The 22,577-nt window shown below is 42.8% G+C and overlaps 1 protein-coding gene across 1 annotated transcript; it reads right to left on the reverse strand.

Moving 5' to 3' along the window:
- Window positions 1–537: 537 nt before the first annotated feature.
- LOC307210222 (cullin-associated NEDD8-dissociated protein 1-like) lies at window positions 538–21,107 on the reverse strand. The gene is made up of 15 exons (XM_079965790.1): window positions 20,786–21,107; window positions 16,693–16,836; window positions 16,038–16,192; window positions 15,352–15,475; window positions 14,744–15,000; window positions 13,878–13,983; window positions 12,811–12,959; window positions 11,679–11,971; window positions 9,969–10,110; window positions 7,808–9,313; window positions 5,765–5,860; window positions 4,258–4,427; window positions 3,223–3,387; window positions 2,551–2,658; window positions 538–1,672 (listed from the first exon to the last, which is right to left on the reverse strand). The coding sequence occupies exons 1-15, from the start codon at window positions 20,851–20,853 to the stop codon at window positions 1,445–1,447; spliced, it is 3,711 nt and encodes a 1,236-aa protein (XP_079821916.1). The 5' UTR covers window positions 20,854–21,107; the 3' UTR covers window positions 538–1,444.
- Between the last annotated feature and the right edge of the window lie 1,470 nt (window positions 21,108–22,577).

Raw genomic sequence — 22,577 nt, forward strand, 5'->3', positions numbered from 1 at the left:
ATATGAACTAGATGGACCAAATGACCTGTTTATTCTTTGTATGTGGTGATCTTTCCTGCTTCCTCACTTGAAGAAAGCAGATGCTGCTTAAAATTTAGAATATAACCTCAAATCCTGTACAACCCTACATTCTGTTTTATCCAAGTAGAGCGCACAAGCTGGATGGGTAGAATATTGGGTATCTTGGTACTTCCATATCTGCATACAGCGGTAGCTCTGGATGTGAACGGGATCCGTTCCAGAGCCACGTTCGCATCCTGAGCAGGACGCAGCCTGCATGTGTATGGGTCACCGCTTCTGTGCATGTGTGTGACGTCATTTTGCACACATGCGTGAGCAGCGAAACCCAGAAGTAACTCATTCCGTTACTTGCGGGTCACCGCGGAACACAACCTGAAAATGCTCAGCCTGAAGCGTATCTAACCCGAGGTATGACTGTAGTAACAAGCAGTATTTTTGTAGCAACTAACTTGAACCAGAAAGTTCTCCTTACAAAAATCAACTTGCAAAAAAAGAAAGCTGCAACTGAATCAATACTGCTGATGCATTTATGATCTTTATTTTCATCGGATGTGTTTCATGTAGAACAAAAAAGGTGACACCCTGTTTTATAAATAGAGCACTTAAGTGATTCACAGACTGACTCAAATGGGGGGGGGGGAATCCTATAAGTGAAGCTTAATAATCCACGGTTGCAAGAAATTAACATTTTCTCTGCTGTACTGTGAGATTTAAACAGTAGTATGTTGGTGTTAGCATTTTTATAACCAGTTGGTGCCATTTCATTATTAAATACTTCATACCAGAGAGATCAATGGTTCTTGGGAGTGACATGCTAACTTTTTGTATTTTAAAATAAATGCTTTGGTATCAAGCTCTAATGGGGCGGAGGGAATAGTAAATACCCAGCTGCTGCATTTAAGAGGTATGTGGTAACAGACGAATATTAAGCATAAGGCATTCCATCATGGAAGACAGTTGGGTTACTTTCATAGTTTAGCACTTCAGTTCACCTGCTACTATGAAAGTCACTCAAGTCAGTGTAAAATTAGCACACATAAAAGTCACTAACTGAGGCAATTATGAGATCTTTGTAGCCATTGACTAATGCTTGAGCATAGCATAACTTCATTTATCATCACTGTTTTATAAAATTCCATGATAGTGCCACCACATCAGTGATTGGAGATATCATTGTCAATGCACAACTTTTGGCAAAAAATCATGATTGTGTATTTGAGCTAAAGAATAAGTGACCTTAAAAGTGGTGTTACCCTATTGATATCAACAGGCCTTACTGTCATTTTTATGTTTCTAAAATCATGCCTGTTTATATAGAAAGTTGTCATTTTAAAAATGACATCTGCATCTAAAATCAGCTCTAGAATATGATTGTCCACCCTCAGGATAGTGGAGTGTAAGGAGGAGGAGAAAATTGGGAGTTCTAGCTCAAGTCCATTAATTCTGCAGCAGACAATGAAGTAGAATCCTTTTGAATGCTTTCAAAAAGTGAAGACATTTCAGGATTTGCTCTGATCTGAGAGTAAAATTCTGCCATCACAGGGCTTTTATCTACATCAGGGATGGTCAATAAGGCAGCTACTGCCCTCATTGCTGAGCGTTTCAGTTCATCTTGCTTCTCAAATTCCTGTTTTACAGAGCCAGCTTTTACCTAAGAAAAATAAGACATTTTAAAAATGACCTTCAGGCAGAACAAAAATTTGCTAATAAAAATCAAACTGACTACCAATCCTGTAACTGGAGAAATTGCATTGAGCAAGCAGAAGTCTTTGTGGGAGAGGAACAGCAGCACTGAATAAAACACAAAGATCTTACAAAGGCGTATAGCAGAGATTTTCAACCTTTTTGAGTCCACAACTCCCTTGGCCAACTGCATTCTTTCTGAAGCACTACTGTGGGGCCCTGGAGCCCAATTACATCACCACTTGCTTGCAAAGCTAGCAGCCTCACCCTTTTTCAAACACCCTCCTTGTGGAGTGTTCCCTTAGCCTCTCCCCTCTCCTTGAGGGTCTTCTGGGCAGCTGCTACTGTCACACCTGGTCTCTGAATTCCCCACCCCACTCCAAAAAGGTGCCTCCCAGAGGCACCATTTGCCTGCGGAGTTTATAGCCAGGGCTGCTGCAACAAACAGCTGTGCAAGCCTTTGGGAGGCAGAGATGAGATGGGGCATCTGAGGGAGGGAAGGAAAGAGGGACAGAGGCCAGTGTTGCCCGTGGCACTCAGATCATCATTCAAGGCACCCCAGGGTGCCACAGCACACTGGTTTAAAACAACTGGCTTACATACAGGGTTACCCTCCAGATGTTGGGCTCCCAACTCCCATCAGTCCCAGCCAGCAGGTCTGGAGGTTGGGCAATACAGGAATTGTATTCCAGCAACCTCTGGAGGGCCAAGGGTTAGCTATCCCTGGCTTACAGCAATGAAAGGTAGGTATCCTGTCTAGCCTGAGAATGGAGGGCAGGGGATTGAACAGACCTGGAAGCAAACTGCTCAAGGAAATGAAATACTTGAGCTTTCCTAGTGTGTTACCTTTGTAGAGCAAGTTGCTCGCAGGGGTTCAACTAGTCGTTCTAATCTTTGTAGGACTGCATTAGGACAGAGTGTTGAAAGGCGAGCCAGCATAATGAAAGTCAGCATCTAAAAAAAAATGGGGGAGAAAAAGGAAAAGGCTACATTAACTATTTCCCCCCTGAAGATTTTCAGTGCTACAATTTCCAGTAACTTACGATCACTTTCACACAACAGGTTCAAGCAACCATCATCAGCCTCAAATGAATCACTGCACCAAACTTCCCATTGTATTTTAAAATGATGGATTTTTCTATGATAAACCAGGGAAGCAAATGACAAAACTCCATTGTTTGGCTGTTTCCCTAATCCTAAAAACTCGGCAAGAATGGCAGTGAGTTGCAGGCCGGCAACACTTCCTCCCTACTCTCCCTTTCCTATGTAGAAGTGATGTCCAAACACTGATCTCATGAGTTTCAAAACCACTAAAAAGGGTTTCAGTATTTAGGAATATATAGAAGAGCTCATGTTCAAACAATTAACACCCAAGTTTAGGCATTCACTTGTGCACAGGGAGGAAGAAAACAGCCTTGTTCTCTACATGGCGTGGGAGGTGAGCAACCTTCAAACAGCCCTTAGTGAAGTAGTAACAGATGAAATAAGCTGTGCTGCTAATGAAAAGGAGGTAATTACCCTGATGTCATAATGATCTTTCAAGCCATCCTCCACGTGATTCAAGTACTCGTAAATGTCTAATCGGTCAAGGCAGCTTTCCAAAAGTGTGTACATGCACTCAAAAGCAGCTTTCCTCACATCAAGGCCATCATCTACTGTGTGTTTGAATGGCCCCATTTCTACCTAAAAAAAGAAAAAGGAGAAATGCTATTATACCTGGTCATTCAAAGAGAGAAGAGCTTTCCAGTAGGCAATATCTGCATGACACCAGCGTCGACAACATTTAAATCCTCTCTTCTATATCCGCTGCTGCCTCAAATATTCCCCAGAATACACACAGTCCCTATCCTGAACAATGAACTATACCACATAGTTGCCCTGAGACTACAATCCTAAAAACACCAGGAAGAAAGTTCAGTTTAACACTGAAACGTAAGTGCATAGGATTGCACTGTAAAGCTTAACACAAGTTGTACTACATGGGGAGAACATAACTTCTTGAATTTTATAAATCATTAGAAGGGATGCCCAAATTTATATATGATGAAATGAACAGATCTAATTTCTGCTAAAGTTTATATGTGCTATTAGACTTTCCACCCAACCAGTAATAATCACAAATGTCTGCACTCCCCTGCTATACAAAATTTTAAAGCCCATTTATCCTTATCCTGATTATTGCCTATTTATTGTTGGCAATTACTTTTGACATTAAAGCAAAGACATTATCAGCAAAGCATTTTTTAATGTGTGTGTAAGCTGGGGTTTGAACTGTTTCAGTTGTCAGAAAAACATATGCTACTCCATGCTACTCGTAAGGGCATTAAAATGCTATAGGGTCCATGAAACTAGAAGCCAAACCACATTTTCCTCTTTTTTTACAGTAAAATTGCTAAACCAAGTGTCAATCTATGTATTCTGTTTATGCAATATATGCAGACTTTAGGCAAACAGAACCTATGGAGTTAAACCAGATAAATCCACAAACTACAGGAAAAAGCCAAATCACAATATGAAACTGAAATGGATAGTATTATCTACATGGGTCCATACCTCCCGTATCAGTTCCCTTCTAATCTTGGTTTCATTATACAGGTGGGGCAGTACTGTGCTGAGCTGGTCTCTGATCAGAGTAGGTTTGTTGTGAGCAGCAGAATTAAACATAGCTAAAGCAACACGTCGAACATTCAAGTCGGGATCCTGAAGTGTTTTTAAGAAGTCACCTGCATAGTGATAGTACAAAAAGCAGCTTTTACTTCAAAACCAGCTGGGAAACAAGCAAGTGGTCACCTTGTCGCAGATGTGGAAGAAAATATTCTCACAAGATTCAGCATGTTCACCTTTGATCAGCATGGGAACGTCACTATGAAATGACAGTCTCACTCCATAAAAGACAGATTCAGTACCCCATCAACTGAGTCACACCTACAGAAACTGTGAAAGCAAGGTGTTGGCATTGTAGAAACAAGCCACCTTAAACCCTCTTTTCTATATTTCTGACCCTGATGCCCTCCAGATGTTTTGGACTACAACTAGCCCTAGCCAACATGCAGCTAATCCAAATACATTGGGGGGGCACAAGGTTGAGGAGGTCTGCAGTGACTATACTAGCTGCATCTGTTATTAACATCATTCCCTTTTTCCTTCATTCTCTGAAAACTAAAATTGGAAACAGAACTCAAATGTATTAGAAATGTCAGAATATATAGCAGCAAGCAATTTCTTTTTGACAAACCTGATCATGCAGTATTGAAATTAGCAGCCTCCACATAAACTGAACTGCAGATGAGAAGTTTTGTCCAAAGCAAAATCTGTGCATGGCTGGAACTGGCTTCCGCTCAGACCACAGGACTTTGCTTTTCTCTTCTCGTGGGCCCTCCAAAGTCTGATCTGAAGGAGTTAAGGGACTCTCCAGAGCAGATTTTAGGGCTGTGCAGAGAAAGCCAAGGTCCTGTTGTATGAGCAAAAGTCGTCTTGTACAACCTTTGATTCCATCCATGATTTTTAAAAATTTCTCTCTTAATTCTTCACCTATGAGGTGGCTCCAAAAGACTACTAAATTCACCCATCCTTAATCTGTCGATAGATTACTGTAGAAATAACCAAGCCATGTATAGAAACAAACAATTTCCTGCACGAGGAGCATTTCCATGACATAACGAGCACCAAAGGACTACTATCTTCAGGGTTGTTTTGAGTTGTGCTCTGGCACCATGTGTGTGCTACCTGCAATGTAATCAGTGCTCTTCAAGTCCCCCATTAAACCAGGGAGGAGGCGAGGAGGAACCAGGCGTAAACTCAATCTCAGTATGCCTTTCTCTGCTCTAAAGCATAATGGCTAATATATTGAAGGGCCTTCTAAAACATGCATTCAGCTTTGCAGTTCCACTGATTGTGGTTAAAGAACTCCTCCCCTAGATTCTTTATTTTTGAGTAAATGGGAATTGCAGGCAGTTAAAGCAAACCTCTTGCACAGCCACTGTGTATTTGTTAACCATAACAAAAAAATGCCTGGTATTCTGATCACCGAGGAAGGTTTCTGTATGAAACAAAGATTTACCTATGCATCCTTTAAGAAGGGGATCAATGGGCTGTGGATGATCTGAAATGGTGAATTTGATTGCAGTTACTACTGTGCTTCGAGCATATGGTGAACCTGCAATCAAAACAGAGGAAAGTATCGTCTTAAGAAGGAGCATAGAGATCAGATAACAATATTTTATTAAGGTTGCTATTCAGATTCCGCCACTCCAAAAGAGAGACACACACACACACACACACACACACACAGAGAGAGAGAGAGAGAGAGAGAGAGAGAGAGATCCAACCTAAGCTAGCAAACAGGAATATTAAGTGTGCATGGCATACCTTTTTTGGTGCTCTTTTTTGGTACTCAAGTGATGTTACCAGCTGGAGGACTGAAACTATAACTAACTTTACATTCATCTCCCTGCTTGGCAGACAGCTGCAGTTTAAGCAGGGTGGTCATCTAATGGTCTAATGAAATAATTTTTTTATGCAGACTGGCAGCAGCTGCACACTGTCAGATGAAGGGTAGGGTAAGGTAACAAACAAAAATGCTTAATAGTATGAGCAGAATTTTACTGGGAACATTTAGCATGGCAAAGTAATACTGTATTGTCTAAAATGGGATTTTAAAAACCTTTCCAGTGCTTTATTCCCAAGCATCAACACTGGTTTAAAGAAAAGAAAATCTCCGTTTAATTTCATTCTGGAAGCCCACACCTCTGTGATGACTCCTTAATTTCTCCCTCTGCATTAGTCACAGCAATAAGAGCCTACACCCACTTTCTGCAATGCAGAAGTTTCCCTCCTAGATGAAGCCCCTTGAAATGGGGAATATAACCATTGCTCCCCTATCATATAAAGGTAGTCATCCACAGAGCTGCACTCAAACAATTCTGTCACAATAGCAAGCCCAAATGAAATTGGAGCCCTCTTCCACAGTATGCTTATTTTATATACAGTGGTACCTCGGTCTACGAACTTAATCCGTTCCTAAAGTCTGTTCTTAAACGAAATACGTTCTTAAACCAAGGCATGCTTTCCCTAATGAGGCTTTCTGCCACTGGTGCCTTTCCATCATTCGGCTTCCCTTCATAGACCGAGGTAAAGTTTGCAAACCAGAACACTACTTCTGGTTTTGTGAAGTTCGTAAAGCAAATAGTTTGTTAACAGGACTGTTCATAAACAGATGTACCACTGTATAGAAGTATTTCTATAATGTATCACAAAATAGCAAGGCAGCATACACTGATAAGCATACTTTGGGGGGCGGGGGAATTACAGATAATTTTTAAGGTGACTTGGCCTAGTGGTTAATCCAGAACTGCCCATTATATTTGACACCCCTCTGTTAGGCAAATGTTAAGACATCTGAAGAAAACCTACTTTGTTAATACCCTATAGAATATAGTTTCATTAGGAACGTACAAATGTAGAAGAGAATGAGTGTTTGCCCTTTTAAATAAAAACCTAAGGGTTTTTTCCCCTCTTAAAACAAATACTGTAGTTTTTTCTTCATCGAGTCATCTATATACCAGAATAGTCTCCCCCACCCTTTTTTGTTCCCATTTTGTTCTCCTAGCTGGAATAACTCTCTTGCCTTTTCTCCTCCGAAGCTACAGATGCATCAATATACAGAAGAGCCAACCAACAAATTATTATAATTTGTTGCAGCATCTAGCGGCCATCCACTAATATTATAAAAATGAATGCAAATGCATAGTTTTTAGTAAGTTTTGTGACTTTTAACTGAGTTTTTATGCCCAAGGTTATTATGCACAGAGAGCTCTTTGATTAAGCCATCTATAAATCCCTCTAACGAAAATACACCAACCAAAATCACTGTTATCTACTGGAGAGGGAGGCCCTGCCACTAGTTCCAGCTTTAAGGCCTGCCCATGGAGACACCGCCTCGAGGGCTTCTACCACCTGAGGCGGTTGCTTCACTCCACTTCATAAGTGGGCTGCCCTTGCTTCCACAGCACTGGCTCAATGACAGGAGTCATGAAAGGCACAGGGGGCCTTAGTGCCGACAGCATCTCAATAGTGCTACAGTTGGGCTTGGCCTCGTTGTTACCTGATGACAGCTGTTTTTTCAACCTGGGCAGCAGCTGAGAAGGATTCACCACGGTCAGTTTCCCCAGGCACTCGGCGACTACATTGCGAGTCCCTTCCTCAGTGCATTCGCAGTGTTTGAAGAGCAGGGCCCAGATGTCCTCCACGTAGGGTTTCAGGCTCTCTCCCGGAGAGGAGCTGATGACTTCCTTCAAGGAGTGGAGCAGCAAGTATTGCCGTTTAGGCTGGCCTCCAATCTCTTTGAGCATGAAGGGAAGGTACTCTTTCAGGCTGCCCGCACTGATGTTGCCCAGAGCGTAGGAAGCTGCCGATTTCACCTCTTCGCTGGGCGAAGCGAACGCGTCCAATATCACGGCTTTGAGCTCCTTCTGAGCGCTGAGGTTCGTGGTGCGTCCTATTTCAGCCAGTGAAAGGAAGGCCAACATTTTGACAGCAGCGCTGGACTTGGGATTCTTCACATCCTGAATGAACTGGTTGACCACCCCGGGTGCTTCTTTGGGGCACACGGAAGAAAGGGCTGCCACGCACTTTGCAACAGAGTGATAGGCCTGCTTATGTAAATTTGCAGATGCCCCGCCAGGGCTCGAAGTGTATATAGGGCTAGTCAGCTGCTTCATCAGTTCTGCATAACTCATGTTGACTGTCTTAGTTACAACCAACGCTTGGAAGAAGTCCACAATGGCTTTCAGGGCCCCACCTTGCATCAGAGGCGAGTAAACAAGCTGAAAGAGTCCCGAGAGAACTGTACCACTGATCTTGGACAGGGACGAGGGATAAACCTTAGCTAAGGTTGTAAGGAACACGATAGCCACCTGAGAAACGTGCATATCGTTCTCACTGATTAAATCAGGGAGCTCTACTAGAACACATTCAATCATGGCCGGCTTGAGGCTGTCACTGTAGTTCTTGATCAAGATGTCGAGAGCCGTCAAGGTACTCAGTTTCAAGGCACGCTGATTCTTTCGCAAGAAGGAAGCCAAAATGGGGAATCCTTCTGCAAGAATGGGCCTCAAGTCTATTCTGAGCGGGGAGCTAGCAATTAAAGTTAGCGCTTTGACTGTGGTCAGCCGGGTTATTTCGTTTTTCAGCCTCTCCAGGAAAATCTTCAAGGTAGGCTGGAGATCACTGCTTAGGTAATCTCCAAGGTTGCAAACAATCTGCCCCATGCAAGAGATGGCCCGTTCTTTCACCTCCTGGTCAATGTCAGCAGCTTTCAACCTCTTCAGAGTAGCAGAGAAGAGGTCTCTCACATAGGGCTTGGCATCAAACGTACAAGGCACATCCAGGGGCCGGATGATTTTCACCAGCTGCTGCGTAACCAGCAGAGCTTCCGAAGTTATCTTGTAAAAGGGATCCCCTATGCAAATCACAACGGGGGGCAACAGGGCCTTAACATGCGGGTGGAACACATCCCGGGAGTGGTTGCAAAGGACGACGTGAAGAAAAGACAGCGTATCAATCTTCATGTTGGAGGAGCTGGATTTATCAGTCAGGGAGAAGACAATGCCTGTTTGGAGAAAGTATTAGTCAGCTTGGTTCAATTTTTAGAATACAAAGTTAGCTTCAGACAGAATTAAACTCATACAAAAGAGAACTGGCAGGGTGGGGATTTAGTCACAGATAAATCTGCATTCTTTAATAATTTGCACCTTCCGCACAATTTGTTTCATGTACAAATCCCTTTGGGTGCCTTATAACAGCTTACAGAAGTCATTCCCCTACTATATAGCTCCTCGGAGGGCAGGTAACTCTGCTCTCTCGCCACACTCCAACTCTATCTAAAGCAAAGGTGTGCTGGAACAAGCTCGCCTCAGAACTGGTCACCTGCCATGTCTATGCCTGTGACAGCTCTGAGCAAACACTCTGGCTTGAAGTGATGTGTGCCTCCACTTTGTATGAGAATTTTAGATAAGAAAGGCAATCTACCCCCAACCCATGAAGTTCAAATGGATTTTTAAAGGACTAGATAGTACCAGCTCTTGGCTTCTGCAAAGCCAATGGTAAAATATCCACCGACTTGTTCTGAAGGAGCAGGTGGTTAGCTATGTATGTAAAAGAAGCCACTGTCATATGGTTTAGGTGCATCACATTTGAGAATGAAAAATATTCTATACTGAAAACCTTTTGCCCTGCTACGTCCCCTCCCTCCTGACAAGTTTTACCAGGTACTAGTGCAGGTATGTGATCTGCAAGGCAACCAGGAAGAACATTAGCCAGTTCTGTCAGGAGAGTGAAGCACCCCTGTCTTGACTTGACACTCTTCTCTTTGAGCTGCTTGTGCAAGGCCTTGACGATGTTTGGAACCTGTAAGGTTAGAAAGAAACTCATTAGTAACCCAACACGAAGCTAAAGAAGCAAGCAATCCAAGTCTAAGACTGGGCATTAATCATTTAGTATGGAATAGGAAGGGGAGCCAATTTGCAAATGGTTTCTGTTATGCAGGAAAAGGTTATAGTCGTGGTTTCTTCATAATATTCATCTATGTGGACATGGGTGAGATTCACAGAGGGGAGCAGGAAGCAAACACATAGGGGATCCAATTCTTTTCAGATAAAAAGTTTTTCACATGAACTATTCTTCCAAAGGTATATTTTTTAAACAACTGCAAGTGTACTGTGTGTCCAAACTTTTGGACAGGAGCCATTTTTAAAACTTCAGATCCACCAGAATGTTCCCCCAAGATCCACAAAGTAGGATCGTTCAAATCAAGTACATTTCAAATCAGTGCATGCCCTATCTCTGCAGGCACTCAATAGCCCCAGGCCCCATTGCTATCAAGCTGAGATATGGATTCAGAAAGTGAAACACAACTTTTAAATGGCAGCTAACATTTTTCTCACTTCAGAATAGTAGCTGCTTTGCTACAGCTGCTAGAGAAATAATATTGTTTTGAAAACAATGCAGTGGGTGCTGACGACGAGTTATTTTCTTGTTTCATTTTCACAGCACACCACATTTTCATAAGCTGACAGAAGACCCAATTACGTGAATGTTTTGGCACACTATTAATCAAGCTGCGGATTACCTTTCAAGTGGCAGAGCGTATGCCCACACCGCCTGGGGTGGGCGCATGGGGTGCACCCCTGAGGGAGGTGGGGGGCAGACCCCACCTCCCACGTACCACAGTTCAGGAGAGGAGAGGGGTGGCGAAACTGCCACTGACTCTCTTCCTGCTCTCCACCGCGGGTCACACCTGACCCAGGAGCAGAGCTGCTTCAGCCAGGCTCATGGCATGCCACTGCCGAGGAGGGTGGGCTGGAGCCTTGCTGCCAACTCTCCTGCTCTCCCCCACTCCCGTGTAAGACCTGACCCCGGACCAGAGCTACGGCCAGGCACAGCTTCTTAGCACACAGAGCCAAGCTCCAATGAAGGTGCCTGCTGTGGAGGTGCCTGGTCACTCCCCCCTATAAAAATTGCACCTGGACCACAGCTGCCATGACCTCCCCGCCATGCTAAACCAGTGCACTTTTCCTCCAAGGCGTCTGCAGAAAGGAAGGGCTCCTCCACAAAATAGTAGGCTGCATCTTCCTGTTGCTGCTGTCTATATACTTATGGAACCAGATCATCATAACAGAGCAAGCTTGTTCATCATCAGTTGTCTTAAAGGCAATAGATCTCCATTTGAACCAACAGAGTTCCATTTGAACCAAGCCAGTGAGTCTAATGTAAGTTCATCGTTTTGAAACCACCGTGTTAAGCCAGGGATGAGGAATCTTTGGCCTTCCAGCTCCCATCAGCCCCAGCCAGCATGGTCAATGGTCAGAAATGATGGGAGTAGAAGTTCAGCAAAATCTGGAGGGTCGCAGGTTCCCCATCTCTGTGCGAGGCAGGGTCATCTCTTCAGGCCCCTGGCTCCCTGCTCCGTCACTCACCTGGTTCTGGAGCATGGTGAGAGGTATATCGTCCTTGCTTGCCTCATCTGAAGCATGCAACCAACTCTGAATGGGCAGTGTTTGCTTCAACAAAGATATATAAGCACAGAAGATGTCTGCTTTGACATTCTCCTCCCTTTCTTTGAACCTGCTTATTAAAGCCGGTGAGAGTGTTTTGTAGAAATCCTGCAGGAGGTCATGCCTGGTGCTGACAATAGCCTCAAGGCACTTCGCCGCAGATCTGCGAACTTTCCAGCTAATGTCATCATCGTCACTGTACTCATCATCACTTTCTAAGGAGGAAGAGGAAAACCAAGCATTAGAAAAGTGGAAAAGTAGGTCTACTTTAGGGTGTAACGGGTCCTACATCCCATTCTCTTTTTCAAACAAAGAAACCCAAGATGGACAATGGGACAATAAACCATCACTTCAAATCCTCCCATAACACTGCAGTACAATAGGATTTTGATACAGTTTTCCGTCCAGTTAGAATTACAAGGAGAAGGGACAGAAGGCCATGTTGAACATACTTCAGTACAGAAAAGAAATGTAAAAGGAAAACGGTCAAGTTGGTTGCATATCCCAGCAAGAACAAGAGAAGGGGAATCACATTCTTTCCTTCTGCTAGCTGCTGGGTAGACTGGCCTCTCAGTGGACCCTGCTATGGAGGAACAGAGAGTTGAGAAATAGCCAGTCTCAGTCAACACAATGGAAAGAAGCTTGCTATCTCTCCCTCTCATTCAAACAACTGCAGGGGAAAGTAGGCACTGGAGGACTTTTCTGAGAAACAGGAGCCAAGTGGCCGTTGATTATAGCTAAGCCAGGCCTCACCGCCTCTCCTGCTTAAAAATGAAAATAATTCAGTTCAGTTGATCTATTTAAACCCATCTTGCAGATGCTCCAAAATCAACTTGGACATGTTTTTGGAGAGTTAATTTACAGTTACTTCAAAAGCGATGAACACGTTGTTTTCATGTTCTGCTGACCATGGAAAGATGAGTCTCTCCATGCCAGCCTCTGGGCTGGATGGCTCAGGAAAGAGACAGAGGTTTGAAAGGACTGTTCAGGATACTGATGGGGCAGCCCAGGCTTCTCTGAATATATCACCATCAGATTCCTAAGCATGCTGTACCTTGTTCCTCATCCTCCCCATTTTCAGTTTCCATCATTTCTTCTTCATCCTCCTCCTCATTGTCATAGTTATAGTTTGGGTCATAAGTGATATATTTGAGGCACAATGCTGTCACGCTAGGAAGGTGAGGGCCAATTTCTTTTGGACACCTTTGAAAACAGCAAGAAAAGCTCAAATGAAAATGGAACAAAATACCTAATTCAATAAATAGTTTTCTCCATACAACCACTTAATAACAGTCTCTGGCACCCCCCAAGGCTTGAAACACCTTACATCAGTTTCAAAAACTTCACCATACTTCTTAATTAATTGTGATTGATTGCAACTATGAGGTCTCAAATGCACACATGACCCTCTCGAAGTGCTGCCTATTCATTTCAACAAAAAGGCCAGATTCACATGCACAAAGGAATATGTATGCAATCGTGGTTCTACTGAAATCAATCTGGAAACTGATATTTGCATAAAATCATTATCTGGACCAGATACAATTCCACAACTGGACCACTCTAGGCAGGATCACAGGAGAGGTTCAGTGTGTCAAAATTTCCCTTAACAGTTATACAAAGCACAAGATCTCTTTTCATAATGCCAGATTCAATCTCACTCTATTCCTGTCTTTTTTAAATGACATAAACCCTTTTCTTCATTTTATTTAACCTTTAGAACGAGGAGGAAAAGGAAGTTATAATCTTCCCTGAAAACAAACTATTGGGGATTCCAGCTGCAGAAACACGACTCAAGTTTCAATTGTTTTAGAACTGCGACTCTTCACTGCAAAATTTCCAGATCCACCAGATGTGTCCCACTTGATAGGTCTCCATTCAGTGGTAAGTTCCTTTCCAGCAGGTGTGGTTATGTCACATAAGGAAGTCAACCATCTAGAAAACATCACTGAAGGGCTCCTGAGACACATTTCCCTTAACAAGACAGCATAGATTTCTGGATAGCAGCTTATTGGAAAGCAGACTCTTCACAACCCCCCCCCCCCTCAAATACACAAAGCAACATTGCATGCTGAACTTTGCATGTCACAGAAAACCAGACCATGATAAACATACACAAACCTTCTCACAAAAGACTCAAAGGCCTGGAAGCAATATTCCCTCAGCTCATCATCCTCAACGTTGCAGTACTGAACGATTAAGGGGATCATCTTTTCCAGATAGTCTCCTAGAAGACAGCGAAGGAGTGAACCATTAAACATAATTTTTCCCAGGCCTAGTGAGTAGTCAGGGGGTTCCTGATAGTTCTGGAAGTAAAATCCGAAATATCATCTGTTTTTCAGAAATAGCATAACTATCTCTACAACGTGAAATGAAGCCCGTATCCAGTGTCAGCAGTACAATGGCAGTTTGCATGTTAGAAATTAATACATCTGGGACCACATAAATCCAAGAAAATAGTAGCAGCCGCAGTGAGAATTTCTCCTTCGTCCTCAATTTAAATCACCCGCTGAAGTTTTTTTTATTGCTTACAATTATCCATATGGAGCATTTTCCCAGCTCATCTGCTGGAGCCATCTGAATTGATCTGTTCTGTATATATCTTTGACACTTTCTTCACTCCTATTCTTTGCTAGTGGCCTGTTAGAATCTTAGGCCAGAAAGCTGGGCTCTCATACACCTGGGCTTCTTCCAGCCCCATTGATCCTAGTATAAAAGGTTCTTAGCTTACCCAAGCAATAAAAACTGCCTTTGGCTCCTGCTTACGCCGTAACATACTCAAAGTTGCTACAGCAGGAAAAGATGTTATGGTAGTACAACTAGGTCCCCAAGATATTAATTCAGGAGTTCAAAATAGGCCCAGGTAAAAATCGCACCTCATTAGAGGAATGAAACCAAGAGCTAGGGGGGGGGGGGAATATAGGCATAGAAATCCACTTGGGTAACAGCAGTCACAAGTGGCAAAGCCTTCGCAAAACAAGACTTACCTATGCGGTGCCCAGCCTGCCTGCTGATTCCAGCAACACACTGGATGTATGTTCTGGTGGTAGATGTGGAGTTGTTTCTCTTCAGCTCTGCTAAGAGGTGTTCCATAAGCTCTGCAAAGATGTTCCCATTGCAAGTCAAAACCAAGTGGCCAAGGGCAATGATGGCCCTTTTGCGCACGGCCAACCTGGGACTTGTCAGCTGAGGAAGGAGGCAGTTCAGGATTGAGGAGTGGAAGGAATACAGAGTCCCCCCTAACCTGCAGCCATGGGCAAGAGACACAGGAGACTCATGTCAGCATAATTCCTCGCTAAATAATGGCCACATAAACATCACGAAGAACAACTTGCTGGCACTTCTCTACACCTTTCTACAACAAAATGAGGAACAGAATTCACATATTTTCCTATCAACACAGTTTTTAAGAACACGTTCATTAAAACCGAGTTATGAATACTGCCTGAACTGATTTTTCTCTAATGTGTCATTCACTTGGTGCCAGGGAAATAACACACTTTGCAAAGCATTATAATGCTTCTGTGCTCTTCATCTCTAGAAGCTGCTGCAGACGCAACCTACTACATAACTGTTTGAAACATTTTCTTTATACCTGCTCAAAATATCTGACAAGATGTCAAGAGCTTCAAGCTGCACAGAGACATCATCTTGCTTTCCAATGGCTCCAGTAAGCTGGGCTGTGATTTTTTTGCATACGTTGGCTGTCATAGTAGAACCTATTAGGATGGGGAGAAAACCAGAATTAAGGGGTGAATGAATTAAACTTTATTTGCATCAGCCATCGGCCATAGCAACAACAAAAAATACGATATACACAGAACAAAATAAAAAGTTGATTATATAAAACACAGTTTAGGTTCCTGAATTTGCAGTCAAATAGTGGGCCTTATTTTGATTGCCCCAGCTAGAAATCTGGCAACCTTTGCAGTCATCTTCTCCTCTTGATCTACCAGGAGAAACGACACTGTGGCAGTGGTTGGGCGACCCGGAATGGTCAACAAAAGAGGGGAATTAAGGGGTTTGAAAAAGAACAAGGAAATATATCTGGCAAATGTAGATTATTTCCCTTCGACTACGACAATTTTTAGTCAGAGTGGTGAGATTTGCATGAAGTCCCAGTGTAATTTTCAACCATTTCATTTCTAGCTTTAAAAGTAAAATAAACCCTTTCCACTCAGGACATGAATGCATTTCTGTTTAATAGCTTCTAGCATTTGGAAAAGGAATTTTACAAAACTTCAAATAGGAGCGTTCGGGTTTGGGTTTTGTGTGTTTTACCTGTAGATGGAGGAGGCAACTCAGAAATGACCGTCTTCAGCCCAATACTGGAGATGTCCCGGAGCTGTTCCTTATCCGATAACATGTTTGTACACAGTGTATCAACAATTGTTTCCACCTGATATTCTTTCACTTTGCTCACCAAAGGGCCCAAACTGCAATGCCAAGGTGAGGGGGTGGCAAGAAAGAAAGAGATAAGAGGTATCACACATGAAATGAAGTTGTCCCCAATAGAAATCTTCTGCAGACAAGGCTTGGAAGATGACAGCTATAAAGGAAATACTGTACTCATGGGAGCAAACACAGGAACTTGCCTTATACCAGGGGCACCTTTCACAAGGCAACACTGGGAGATGGCGAGTCAAGCAAAAAAAAAAGTACAGCTTTCTGTTGCAAGCAAATATGCACACACATATGCTGTAGGATCATCCATAATCCCCTCAAGGGTTGTGTCTGTGGACAGGATCAGCAGGCAAAGCCACAAACCAGAAACTGAACCTACCTTGTGTGAAATAGCAAGCTTTCATACAAGGTGAAAAGCAAAATACAAGACGACATAGCCTACGCAAAACGTGTCCAAGGCTCCTATGGATTACTTAGCAGTTTTATGTTTAAAACCCAAGTACTGCTGTAGCTTATGTAGAGGGGGTCTTACCATTTGACGGCCAGGTTTTGCACCTCCCCGTTTTTGTCTTCAAGTAATTTTAGAAGCATTTTCACAACTTTTTTCTCACTGTCTTCGTCCAGCTTTATGGAATCTTTCTGCAGTTCCATCATCAGGTCATTGGTAGCCATAAACCTGAGGTGGGGGACACACACACATATATCAGCAATAGGTTGTATTGATTGGCGCAAGCAGTTCCATTTTAAAAGGGTTGACAGCAGAGTGGAAGATTAAAATCCATAGAGCTGGAGTGCAAGGAAGAACAAACCTTTACCAACAGTAACTAATCCATAGCTTGCCTACTAGTTAAATCAATATACAGAATCCCCTTAACTAAAGATAACCAGGCATATGGAAGCAAAGGATTTACTTAGCTTAAACCATTTTTTATTTTAAAAAACCTCAATCTTTCCAACACAACCACACTTGATTCTGTGCATACTGCATGACTGGAAAGATGTGCATGATTTAAGTATTTACAGCAGCAAAACACCAATGGGAACAATGGCATACTTCATCTGTTGCACAAAAGTGTGAAGAAGCTCTGAGAGCCTTCACTAGCTGAAATAGTTATATTTATCTTCCCATCTATTCTCAAGTGCATGGTTTACAATTAGAGAATGTTAAGTATTCTCCTTCATTAACAGAATGCTACGGGTGCTAGCTTATACCAAAGTGCTATGCCACACACAAAGCCAGCACTTTATCAATGGGTGCTGGAAGAGGCAGTGCTACACATAAACAAAACTTGGTCCATACCTCAGTGTTTAATATTGGCACTTCCCTAGAGATACTACTACCTATTGCAAAACATCATTTTTCCGGGTTCATGTACAAAGTGCAGCTCCCAATGCTGCATAATCTCCAGCCCTAAACAGCCATTCTTAATGTACCATTTATCTTTGCTTGAGAATCATTAGCACATAATTTGGACAGGGCAGGGGAATCTGTAAATGTCTGGCAAAATCAGATGCGAAGGACTTCAAAGCTGTCAGTGAGGGATTAGCCTTGAGAATTGGGACAGGATTTTCTAAATATTGGGGGATAGGGTGAAAACTCACAGAAAGGCATTATTTGCAAATGCTCCATATATAAAAGTGAACAAGTAGCATACAGGGAGCAGACCCAGGCACACCAAAGAGCTGATCATTTCAATGGCACCCACAAGGTGTTTACTAAGAACCTGTGGTATTACAGGTAAGGCGTTATCACCATTCATAGGCCAAGCCTGGCTTGTGGATTCCTCACAGCTGGTCTGTGCCACAATCTAAGCTGCCTAAACTTCTCTCTATTGCCTTCTCTGCATTTTTTACTCTCTTCCATATCTATATCCAGGGCTTTTTCCCCCAGCCAGAGCTCACAGGAGCTCAGTTCCAGCACCTCATTTTCTAGAAAAGTAGAACTGTCTAAATCCACTTTGGGGAGAAGAGGTGGAATAAATGGAAATGAAAGGGTTCCTTATGAACCTAGAGTTATTTGAAATGTACTGTATATGAAAATATACAAAGCCCCAATCAACATCTCCTACCTAGCTCTTTCCCCCTTTGCTGCTGTTGCAAAAACATGAACAGGGAAGTGGGGAAAAAGAAAAGGAAATAAGGGGAGCTCTTCCCACACATAGTTCCTGGAAAGGGCAGACAGAGCCAAAGAAGTATGCAATATGTGGAAACATAAATACATTTGGCCTATTGCTCCAACATTAGTCCTGCAGCTGCCTCACTACCACCATCATGAAACTAGACACCAACCACGATATTATCCACTCTTGTTAGCTGCAAGCCACACAGGTAGGATCTTCAAAAATTAGGTATATAAGGCTGAAATCTTATATACTCTTACCAGGGAGTACGTTCCACTGAATTCAATAGGATTTACTTCTGAATAGACATAGATAGGATTGTGCTGTAGGTCAGCATCAATATACCTGTTTTTTGTGGTTGCTGCAAACCTTATAGGTATACCTAGGCCCACATCTCACCTGAGTATAGTGACTCCACATGTGGCATTGATGAGAGCACCCAACACTCACTGCTGTACCAATGTGATGCCCTTGGCCTGCTCCTAATGCCTCAGAGTGGGATGTTCTATCAGAGTAGAAGTCATTACTCTTCATCCTCATCACACATGGACTAATCACAGAACCTCACAAGTTTATGCCTTAAAGCTGCAACCTAGACACACCTACTCGGAAGCAAGTTCCACTGAAATCAGTTGGGCTTTGTTCAGAATATATTCATTTAAGATCAGAATATAAGAACTTAAAAAAAAACTTGTTTGGAGTTAATTATCCCATTAAGGTTTTATCTAAAATGTTTAACAGCTACAGTATTGCTTCTGAAGGCTTTTTTTAAAAAGGACTTCTGCTTAAAACTGGAATCCCAAAAGAGCTGATCTCTCAGTTATAAGTAACCACCAGAAATAAGGTTAAAATAGTAAGCTTTCAAAATACACAGATATATAATTGAGACACTGTGAAAAATGAGTAAAACTGATTCAGGGCCTTTAATAAATTCACAGTGCCACTGGAGGCATGCTGTCTCAGAAGTCAGCCCCAGTGGATTCAATAGAGCTTACTCCCATGTAAGTGTTTACAGGAATACTTTATTTCCAACACATATTATACACACAGTAAAATAACAAGTGTACTGTATAAACAATTATGTTTCTTCACCAGAACATCACCACACTGAAATGTAAACATATTTCAATATCATTCCCCAAAATATACAGTGGTACCTCAGGTTACATACGCTTCAGGTTACAGACTCCGCTAACCCAGAAATAGTACCTCGGGTTAAGAACTTTGCTTCAGGATAAGAACAGAAATTGGGCTCCAGCAGCGCGGCGGCAGCGGGAGGCCCCATTAACTAAAGTAGTGCTTCAGGTTAAGAACAGTTTCAGGTTAAGAACGGACCTCCAGAAAGAATTAAGTACTTAACCTGAGGTACCACTGTAATCAAATTCTATTCATGAGTACAGTAGTCTAGTATAAATCACACTGGTATTAGAAGGTGATGAGACACCATACCAGCCCAATACTGTTGGCACATCAAGCACACAAGAGATACCCTGATTCCTCCTCACAATTTTGAACACAGAACATATTTTTTGCACCCCTCAAGTACAGGTAACCCTAACCAGAATCCTAGTGCTTGGATTTAGACCAATTTAGGCCATACATTCCATGGAAATCAAAGGGATTTCCTTCCTTCCTTTCCTCTGGGGAATGTTCAACTCTATTAGCACCATACTCTGGAGGGCAGAGCTACAAATCCTCTTTTACACATTTGGTGGCCGATTTCCCACCCACTCCTCTTACTTAGTCATACTGTACAGTGATTCCTTCAAATATACATTCTATGCAGCCGTAACCTACAGCCCGTTTTCAGCTGCTGCTTGCAAGACTTGAATGTATCTTCTTCCAGTTACAACTGAACTTCAGTTGGGTTTCCTCCAAACACCAGAGCTTAGTTGGCTATTATTCCCCAGCTTTGCGAGATCATATTTATTTTTCTTTAAAAATGCACTGAAGGCGACCAATCGTCTCCCAAATGGTAACAGCTGATTAGGAAGATTCCCCACCCACTCCCACCGTGGCCCACTGCAGCTGTCTAGCAGCAGTGCATCTCTACCTCGGTCTAGGAGGAGAAACTTAAAAGGTTATCATAACATCAGCTACCCAGTGAGAAATTTTAGGACGGCAGTATTCTCCTTCTCAACCCTGGAAGCCTGCAGTACGTTTCATATCCGTCTTATTAGCCCTGTCTATAGATACAGCACACACTACAGGCCCCATAGTATAGGGGGGAGGGGCGATATTGCACGGACTACAGCCAGTGAGCCTCCTTAGTTCACATCATCCCCTTTAGAAGGGTGTCCTTTTTCAGGCGTAGGTATTTTTTAAAAACCTCCCCCTCTTCCACAACCCCCTCCCTCTAAAAGGTTTGCAAGCAAACACACACACACATACACGTGTGTGCAATCCAAAAAGCCAACAACATACGAAACCTCAAAACATGACTTTACAACATGCACCCACGCAGAATATTATATGCACCAAACGCTACCAAACCTCGGGTCCTACCTAAAATCTTTGTCGGTGGATGTCATCTTCTCCAAAAGGTTGGAGATGTGATAGGATATGTTAGTCATCTTGGACAGCTGGCCTTGGAAGACGATCTCTTCTGTGCAGCCTGTTTTAAAATATTATATAGGTGTTCAGGAAGGAGTTGAAGTTTCTTGCTGCCCTAAGAAGGGGTTCCTTCTGCTGGAGATCTGCATGGAGAATATGGCGACAGGAGGGACACCGTGAGACGGGGGTAGTGTTTTTCCTCTCTCTCTCTCTCTCTTTTTCCTCCCTCTCCTACCCCCTCCCCTGGTTAGAAGTCGCTGGAAAAGCTGAGCCCCTGCACTGTTATCATAGGATATATATAGCCTATAGTCGGGGCTACGGCTGGGCCGAGGGCGCCACCTACTGGCAGATATCCGCAGCCTCTCAAGTTACAGGAGAGGGGGGAAGAGAAGGAGCAGCTGCTGCGCGTCTTTTCACCCCATTCCAGAGGATGCTCTGCTATATTGCTGCAGTGGGACTGCAGGTGTTTGCTAACATCCTGTATCTTCTTGCAATGAAAGAAGCACCAGCGATACCCCCCCCCCCGGGGTCAGCTGAAATTAATAGCTGACATGGGGGTGGGATTGTCTTGAATATCAACTTCTCTCTAGAAATTAATCAACTGTTCCCCCAAATGGAAGAACAGGCACAGCTACTCATTGTCTGCACAGCGCTTTCTAAATTGAAGAAGAAATAATATGCAATATTGCTTTTTTTTAAAAAAAAAGCTACGTGCAAGTTGAGATCTCTGAAGGAATAAATATATAATTCTTTAAGTCAAATAGTATGGAAAAGGAGAAGGGTTGCAGCTTCATGATAGGGCATCTGCTTTGGCATGCAGGAGGTCCCAAGTTCAGTCCTCAGCATCTCTAGGTAGGGCTGGATATGTTTCTTACCTGAAACCCTGAAGAGTCGCTGCCAGGCAGTGTCAACAATACTAATCCAGATGAACTAATGGCCTGACTCGGTGTATGGCAGCTTCCTATGTTCCTATGGAAGCGGTTTATTTATAAATTACTTACAAACCAATCCCCTGAAAAATTTGGCATAGCTAAACCTACTGAAACAAACTGGCTTTTGTAGCAGAACTCTGCATAGGACCAGGTTGCCAACAGGGATTTCAATGGGAAAGTATTGCTGGATCCTCTTGCCCTCCCCCATAACCTTTCTTGGTAAGCCATTTTTATTTCTGTTGTACAGATGAGGAACAGTGAATTTCCCAAGGCCACATAATGCATCCATGGCAGAGGAAGTACCTTAGCACAATCCTATGTGTGTATATAATCAGAAGTAAGTTTCTCTAAGTGCAATGGGACTTACTCACAAGTAAGTGCATGTAGGACCAATAGCCACAAACCGATTTTCTAGTGGCAACTTACACTAGCTCTGTGACTGATTTAACTTGTATCTAGAATCTACTTACCTGGCGTCAGATACTGTACATACCCGTGCCCATAGAACATGCTTTTCCAGCGCTTTCAAAACGTTCTCATTGCAGGTTACAAACTGAAAATATTTAATGATTGCAAACAAATAAACCACTCTACTCTTTGAAATGAGCATCAAGTAACTGCTACTTGTTTGCTGATTTGTGGGCTCAACTTTCTGCATAAGATACAGCTTACAGTACACAAAACTGTTCAGTATAACTTTAGTATTTTGTAGGAATAGATTTACATTTCTATGGGATATATATAATATGAATTGGGAAAAAATATGAAAAGACTGTTTACAGACGGTCATCTGAACAAAAGTTCTCTTATTC

The sequence above is a fragment of the Podarcis cretensis genome (genome assembly GCF_951804945.1).
Source record: "Podarcis cretensis genome assembly, chromosome: 2".
Taxonomy (NCBI): Eukaryota; Metazoa; Chordata; class Lepidosauria; order Squamata; family Lacertidae; genus Podarcis; species Podarcis cretensis.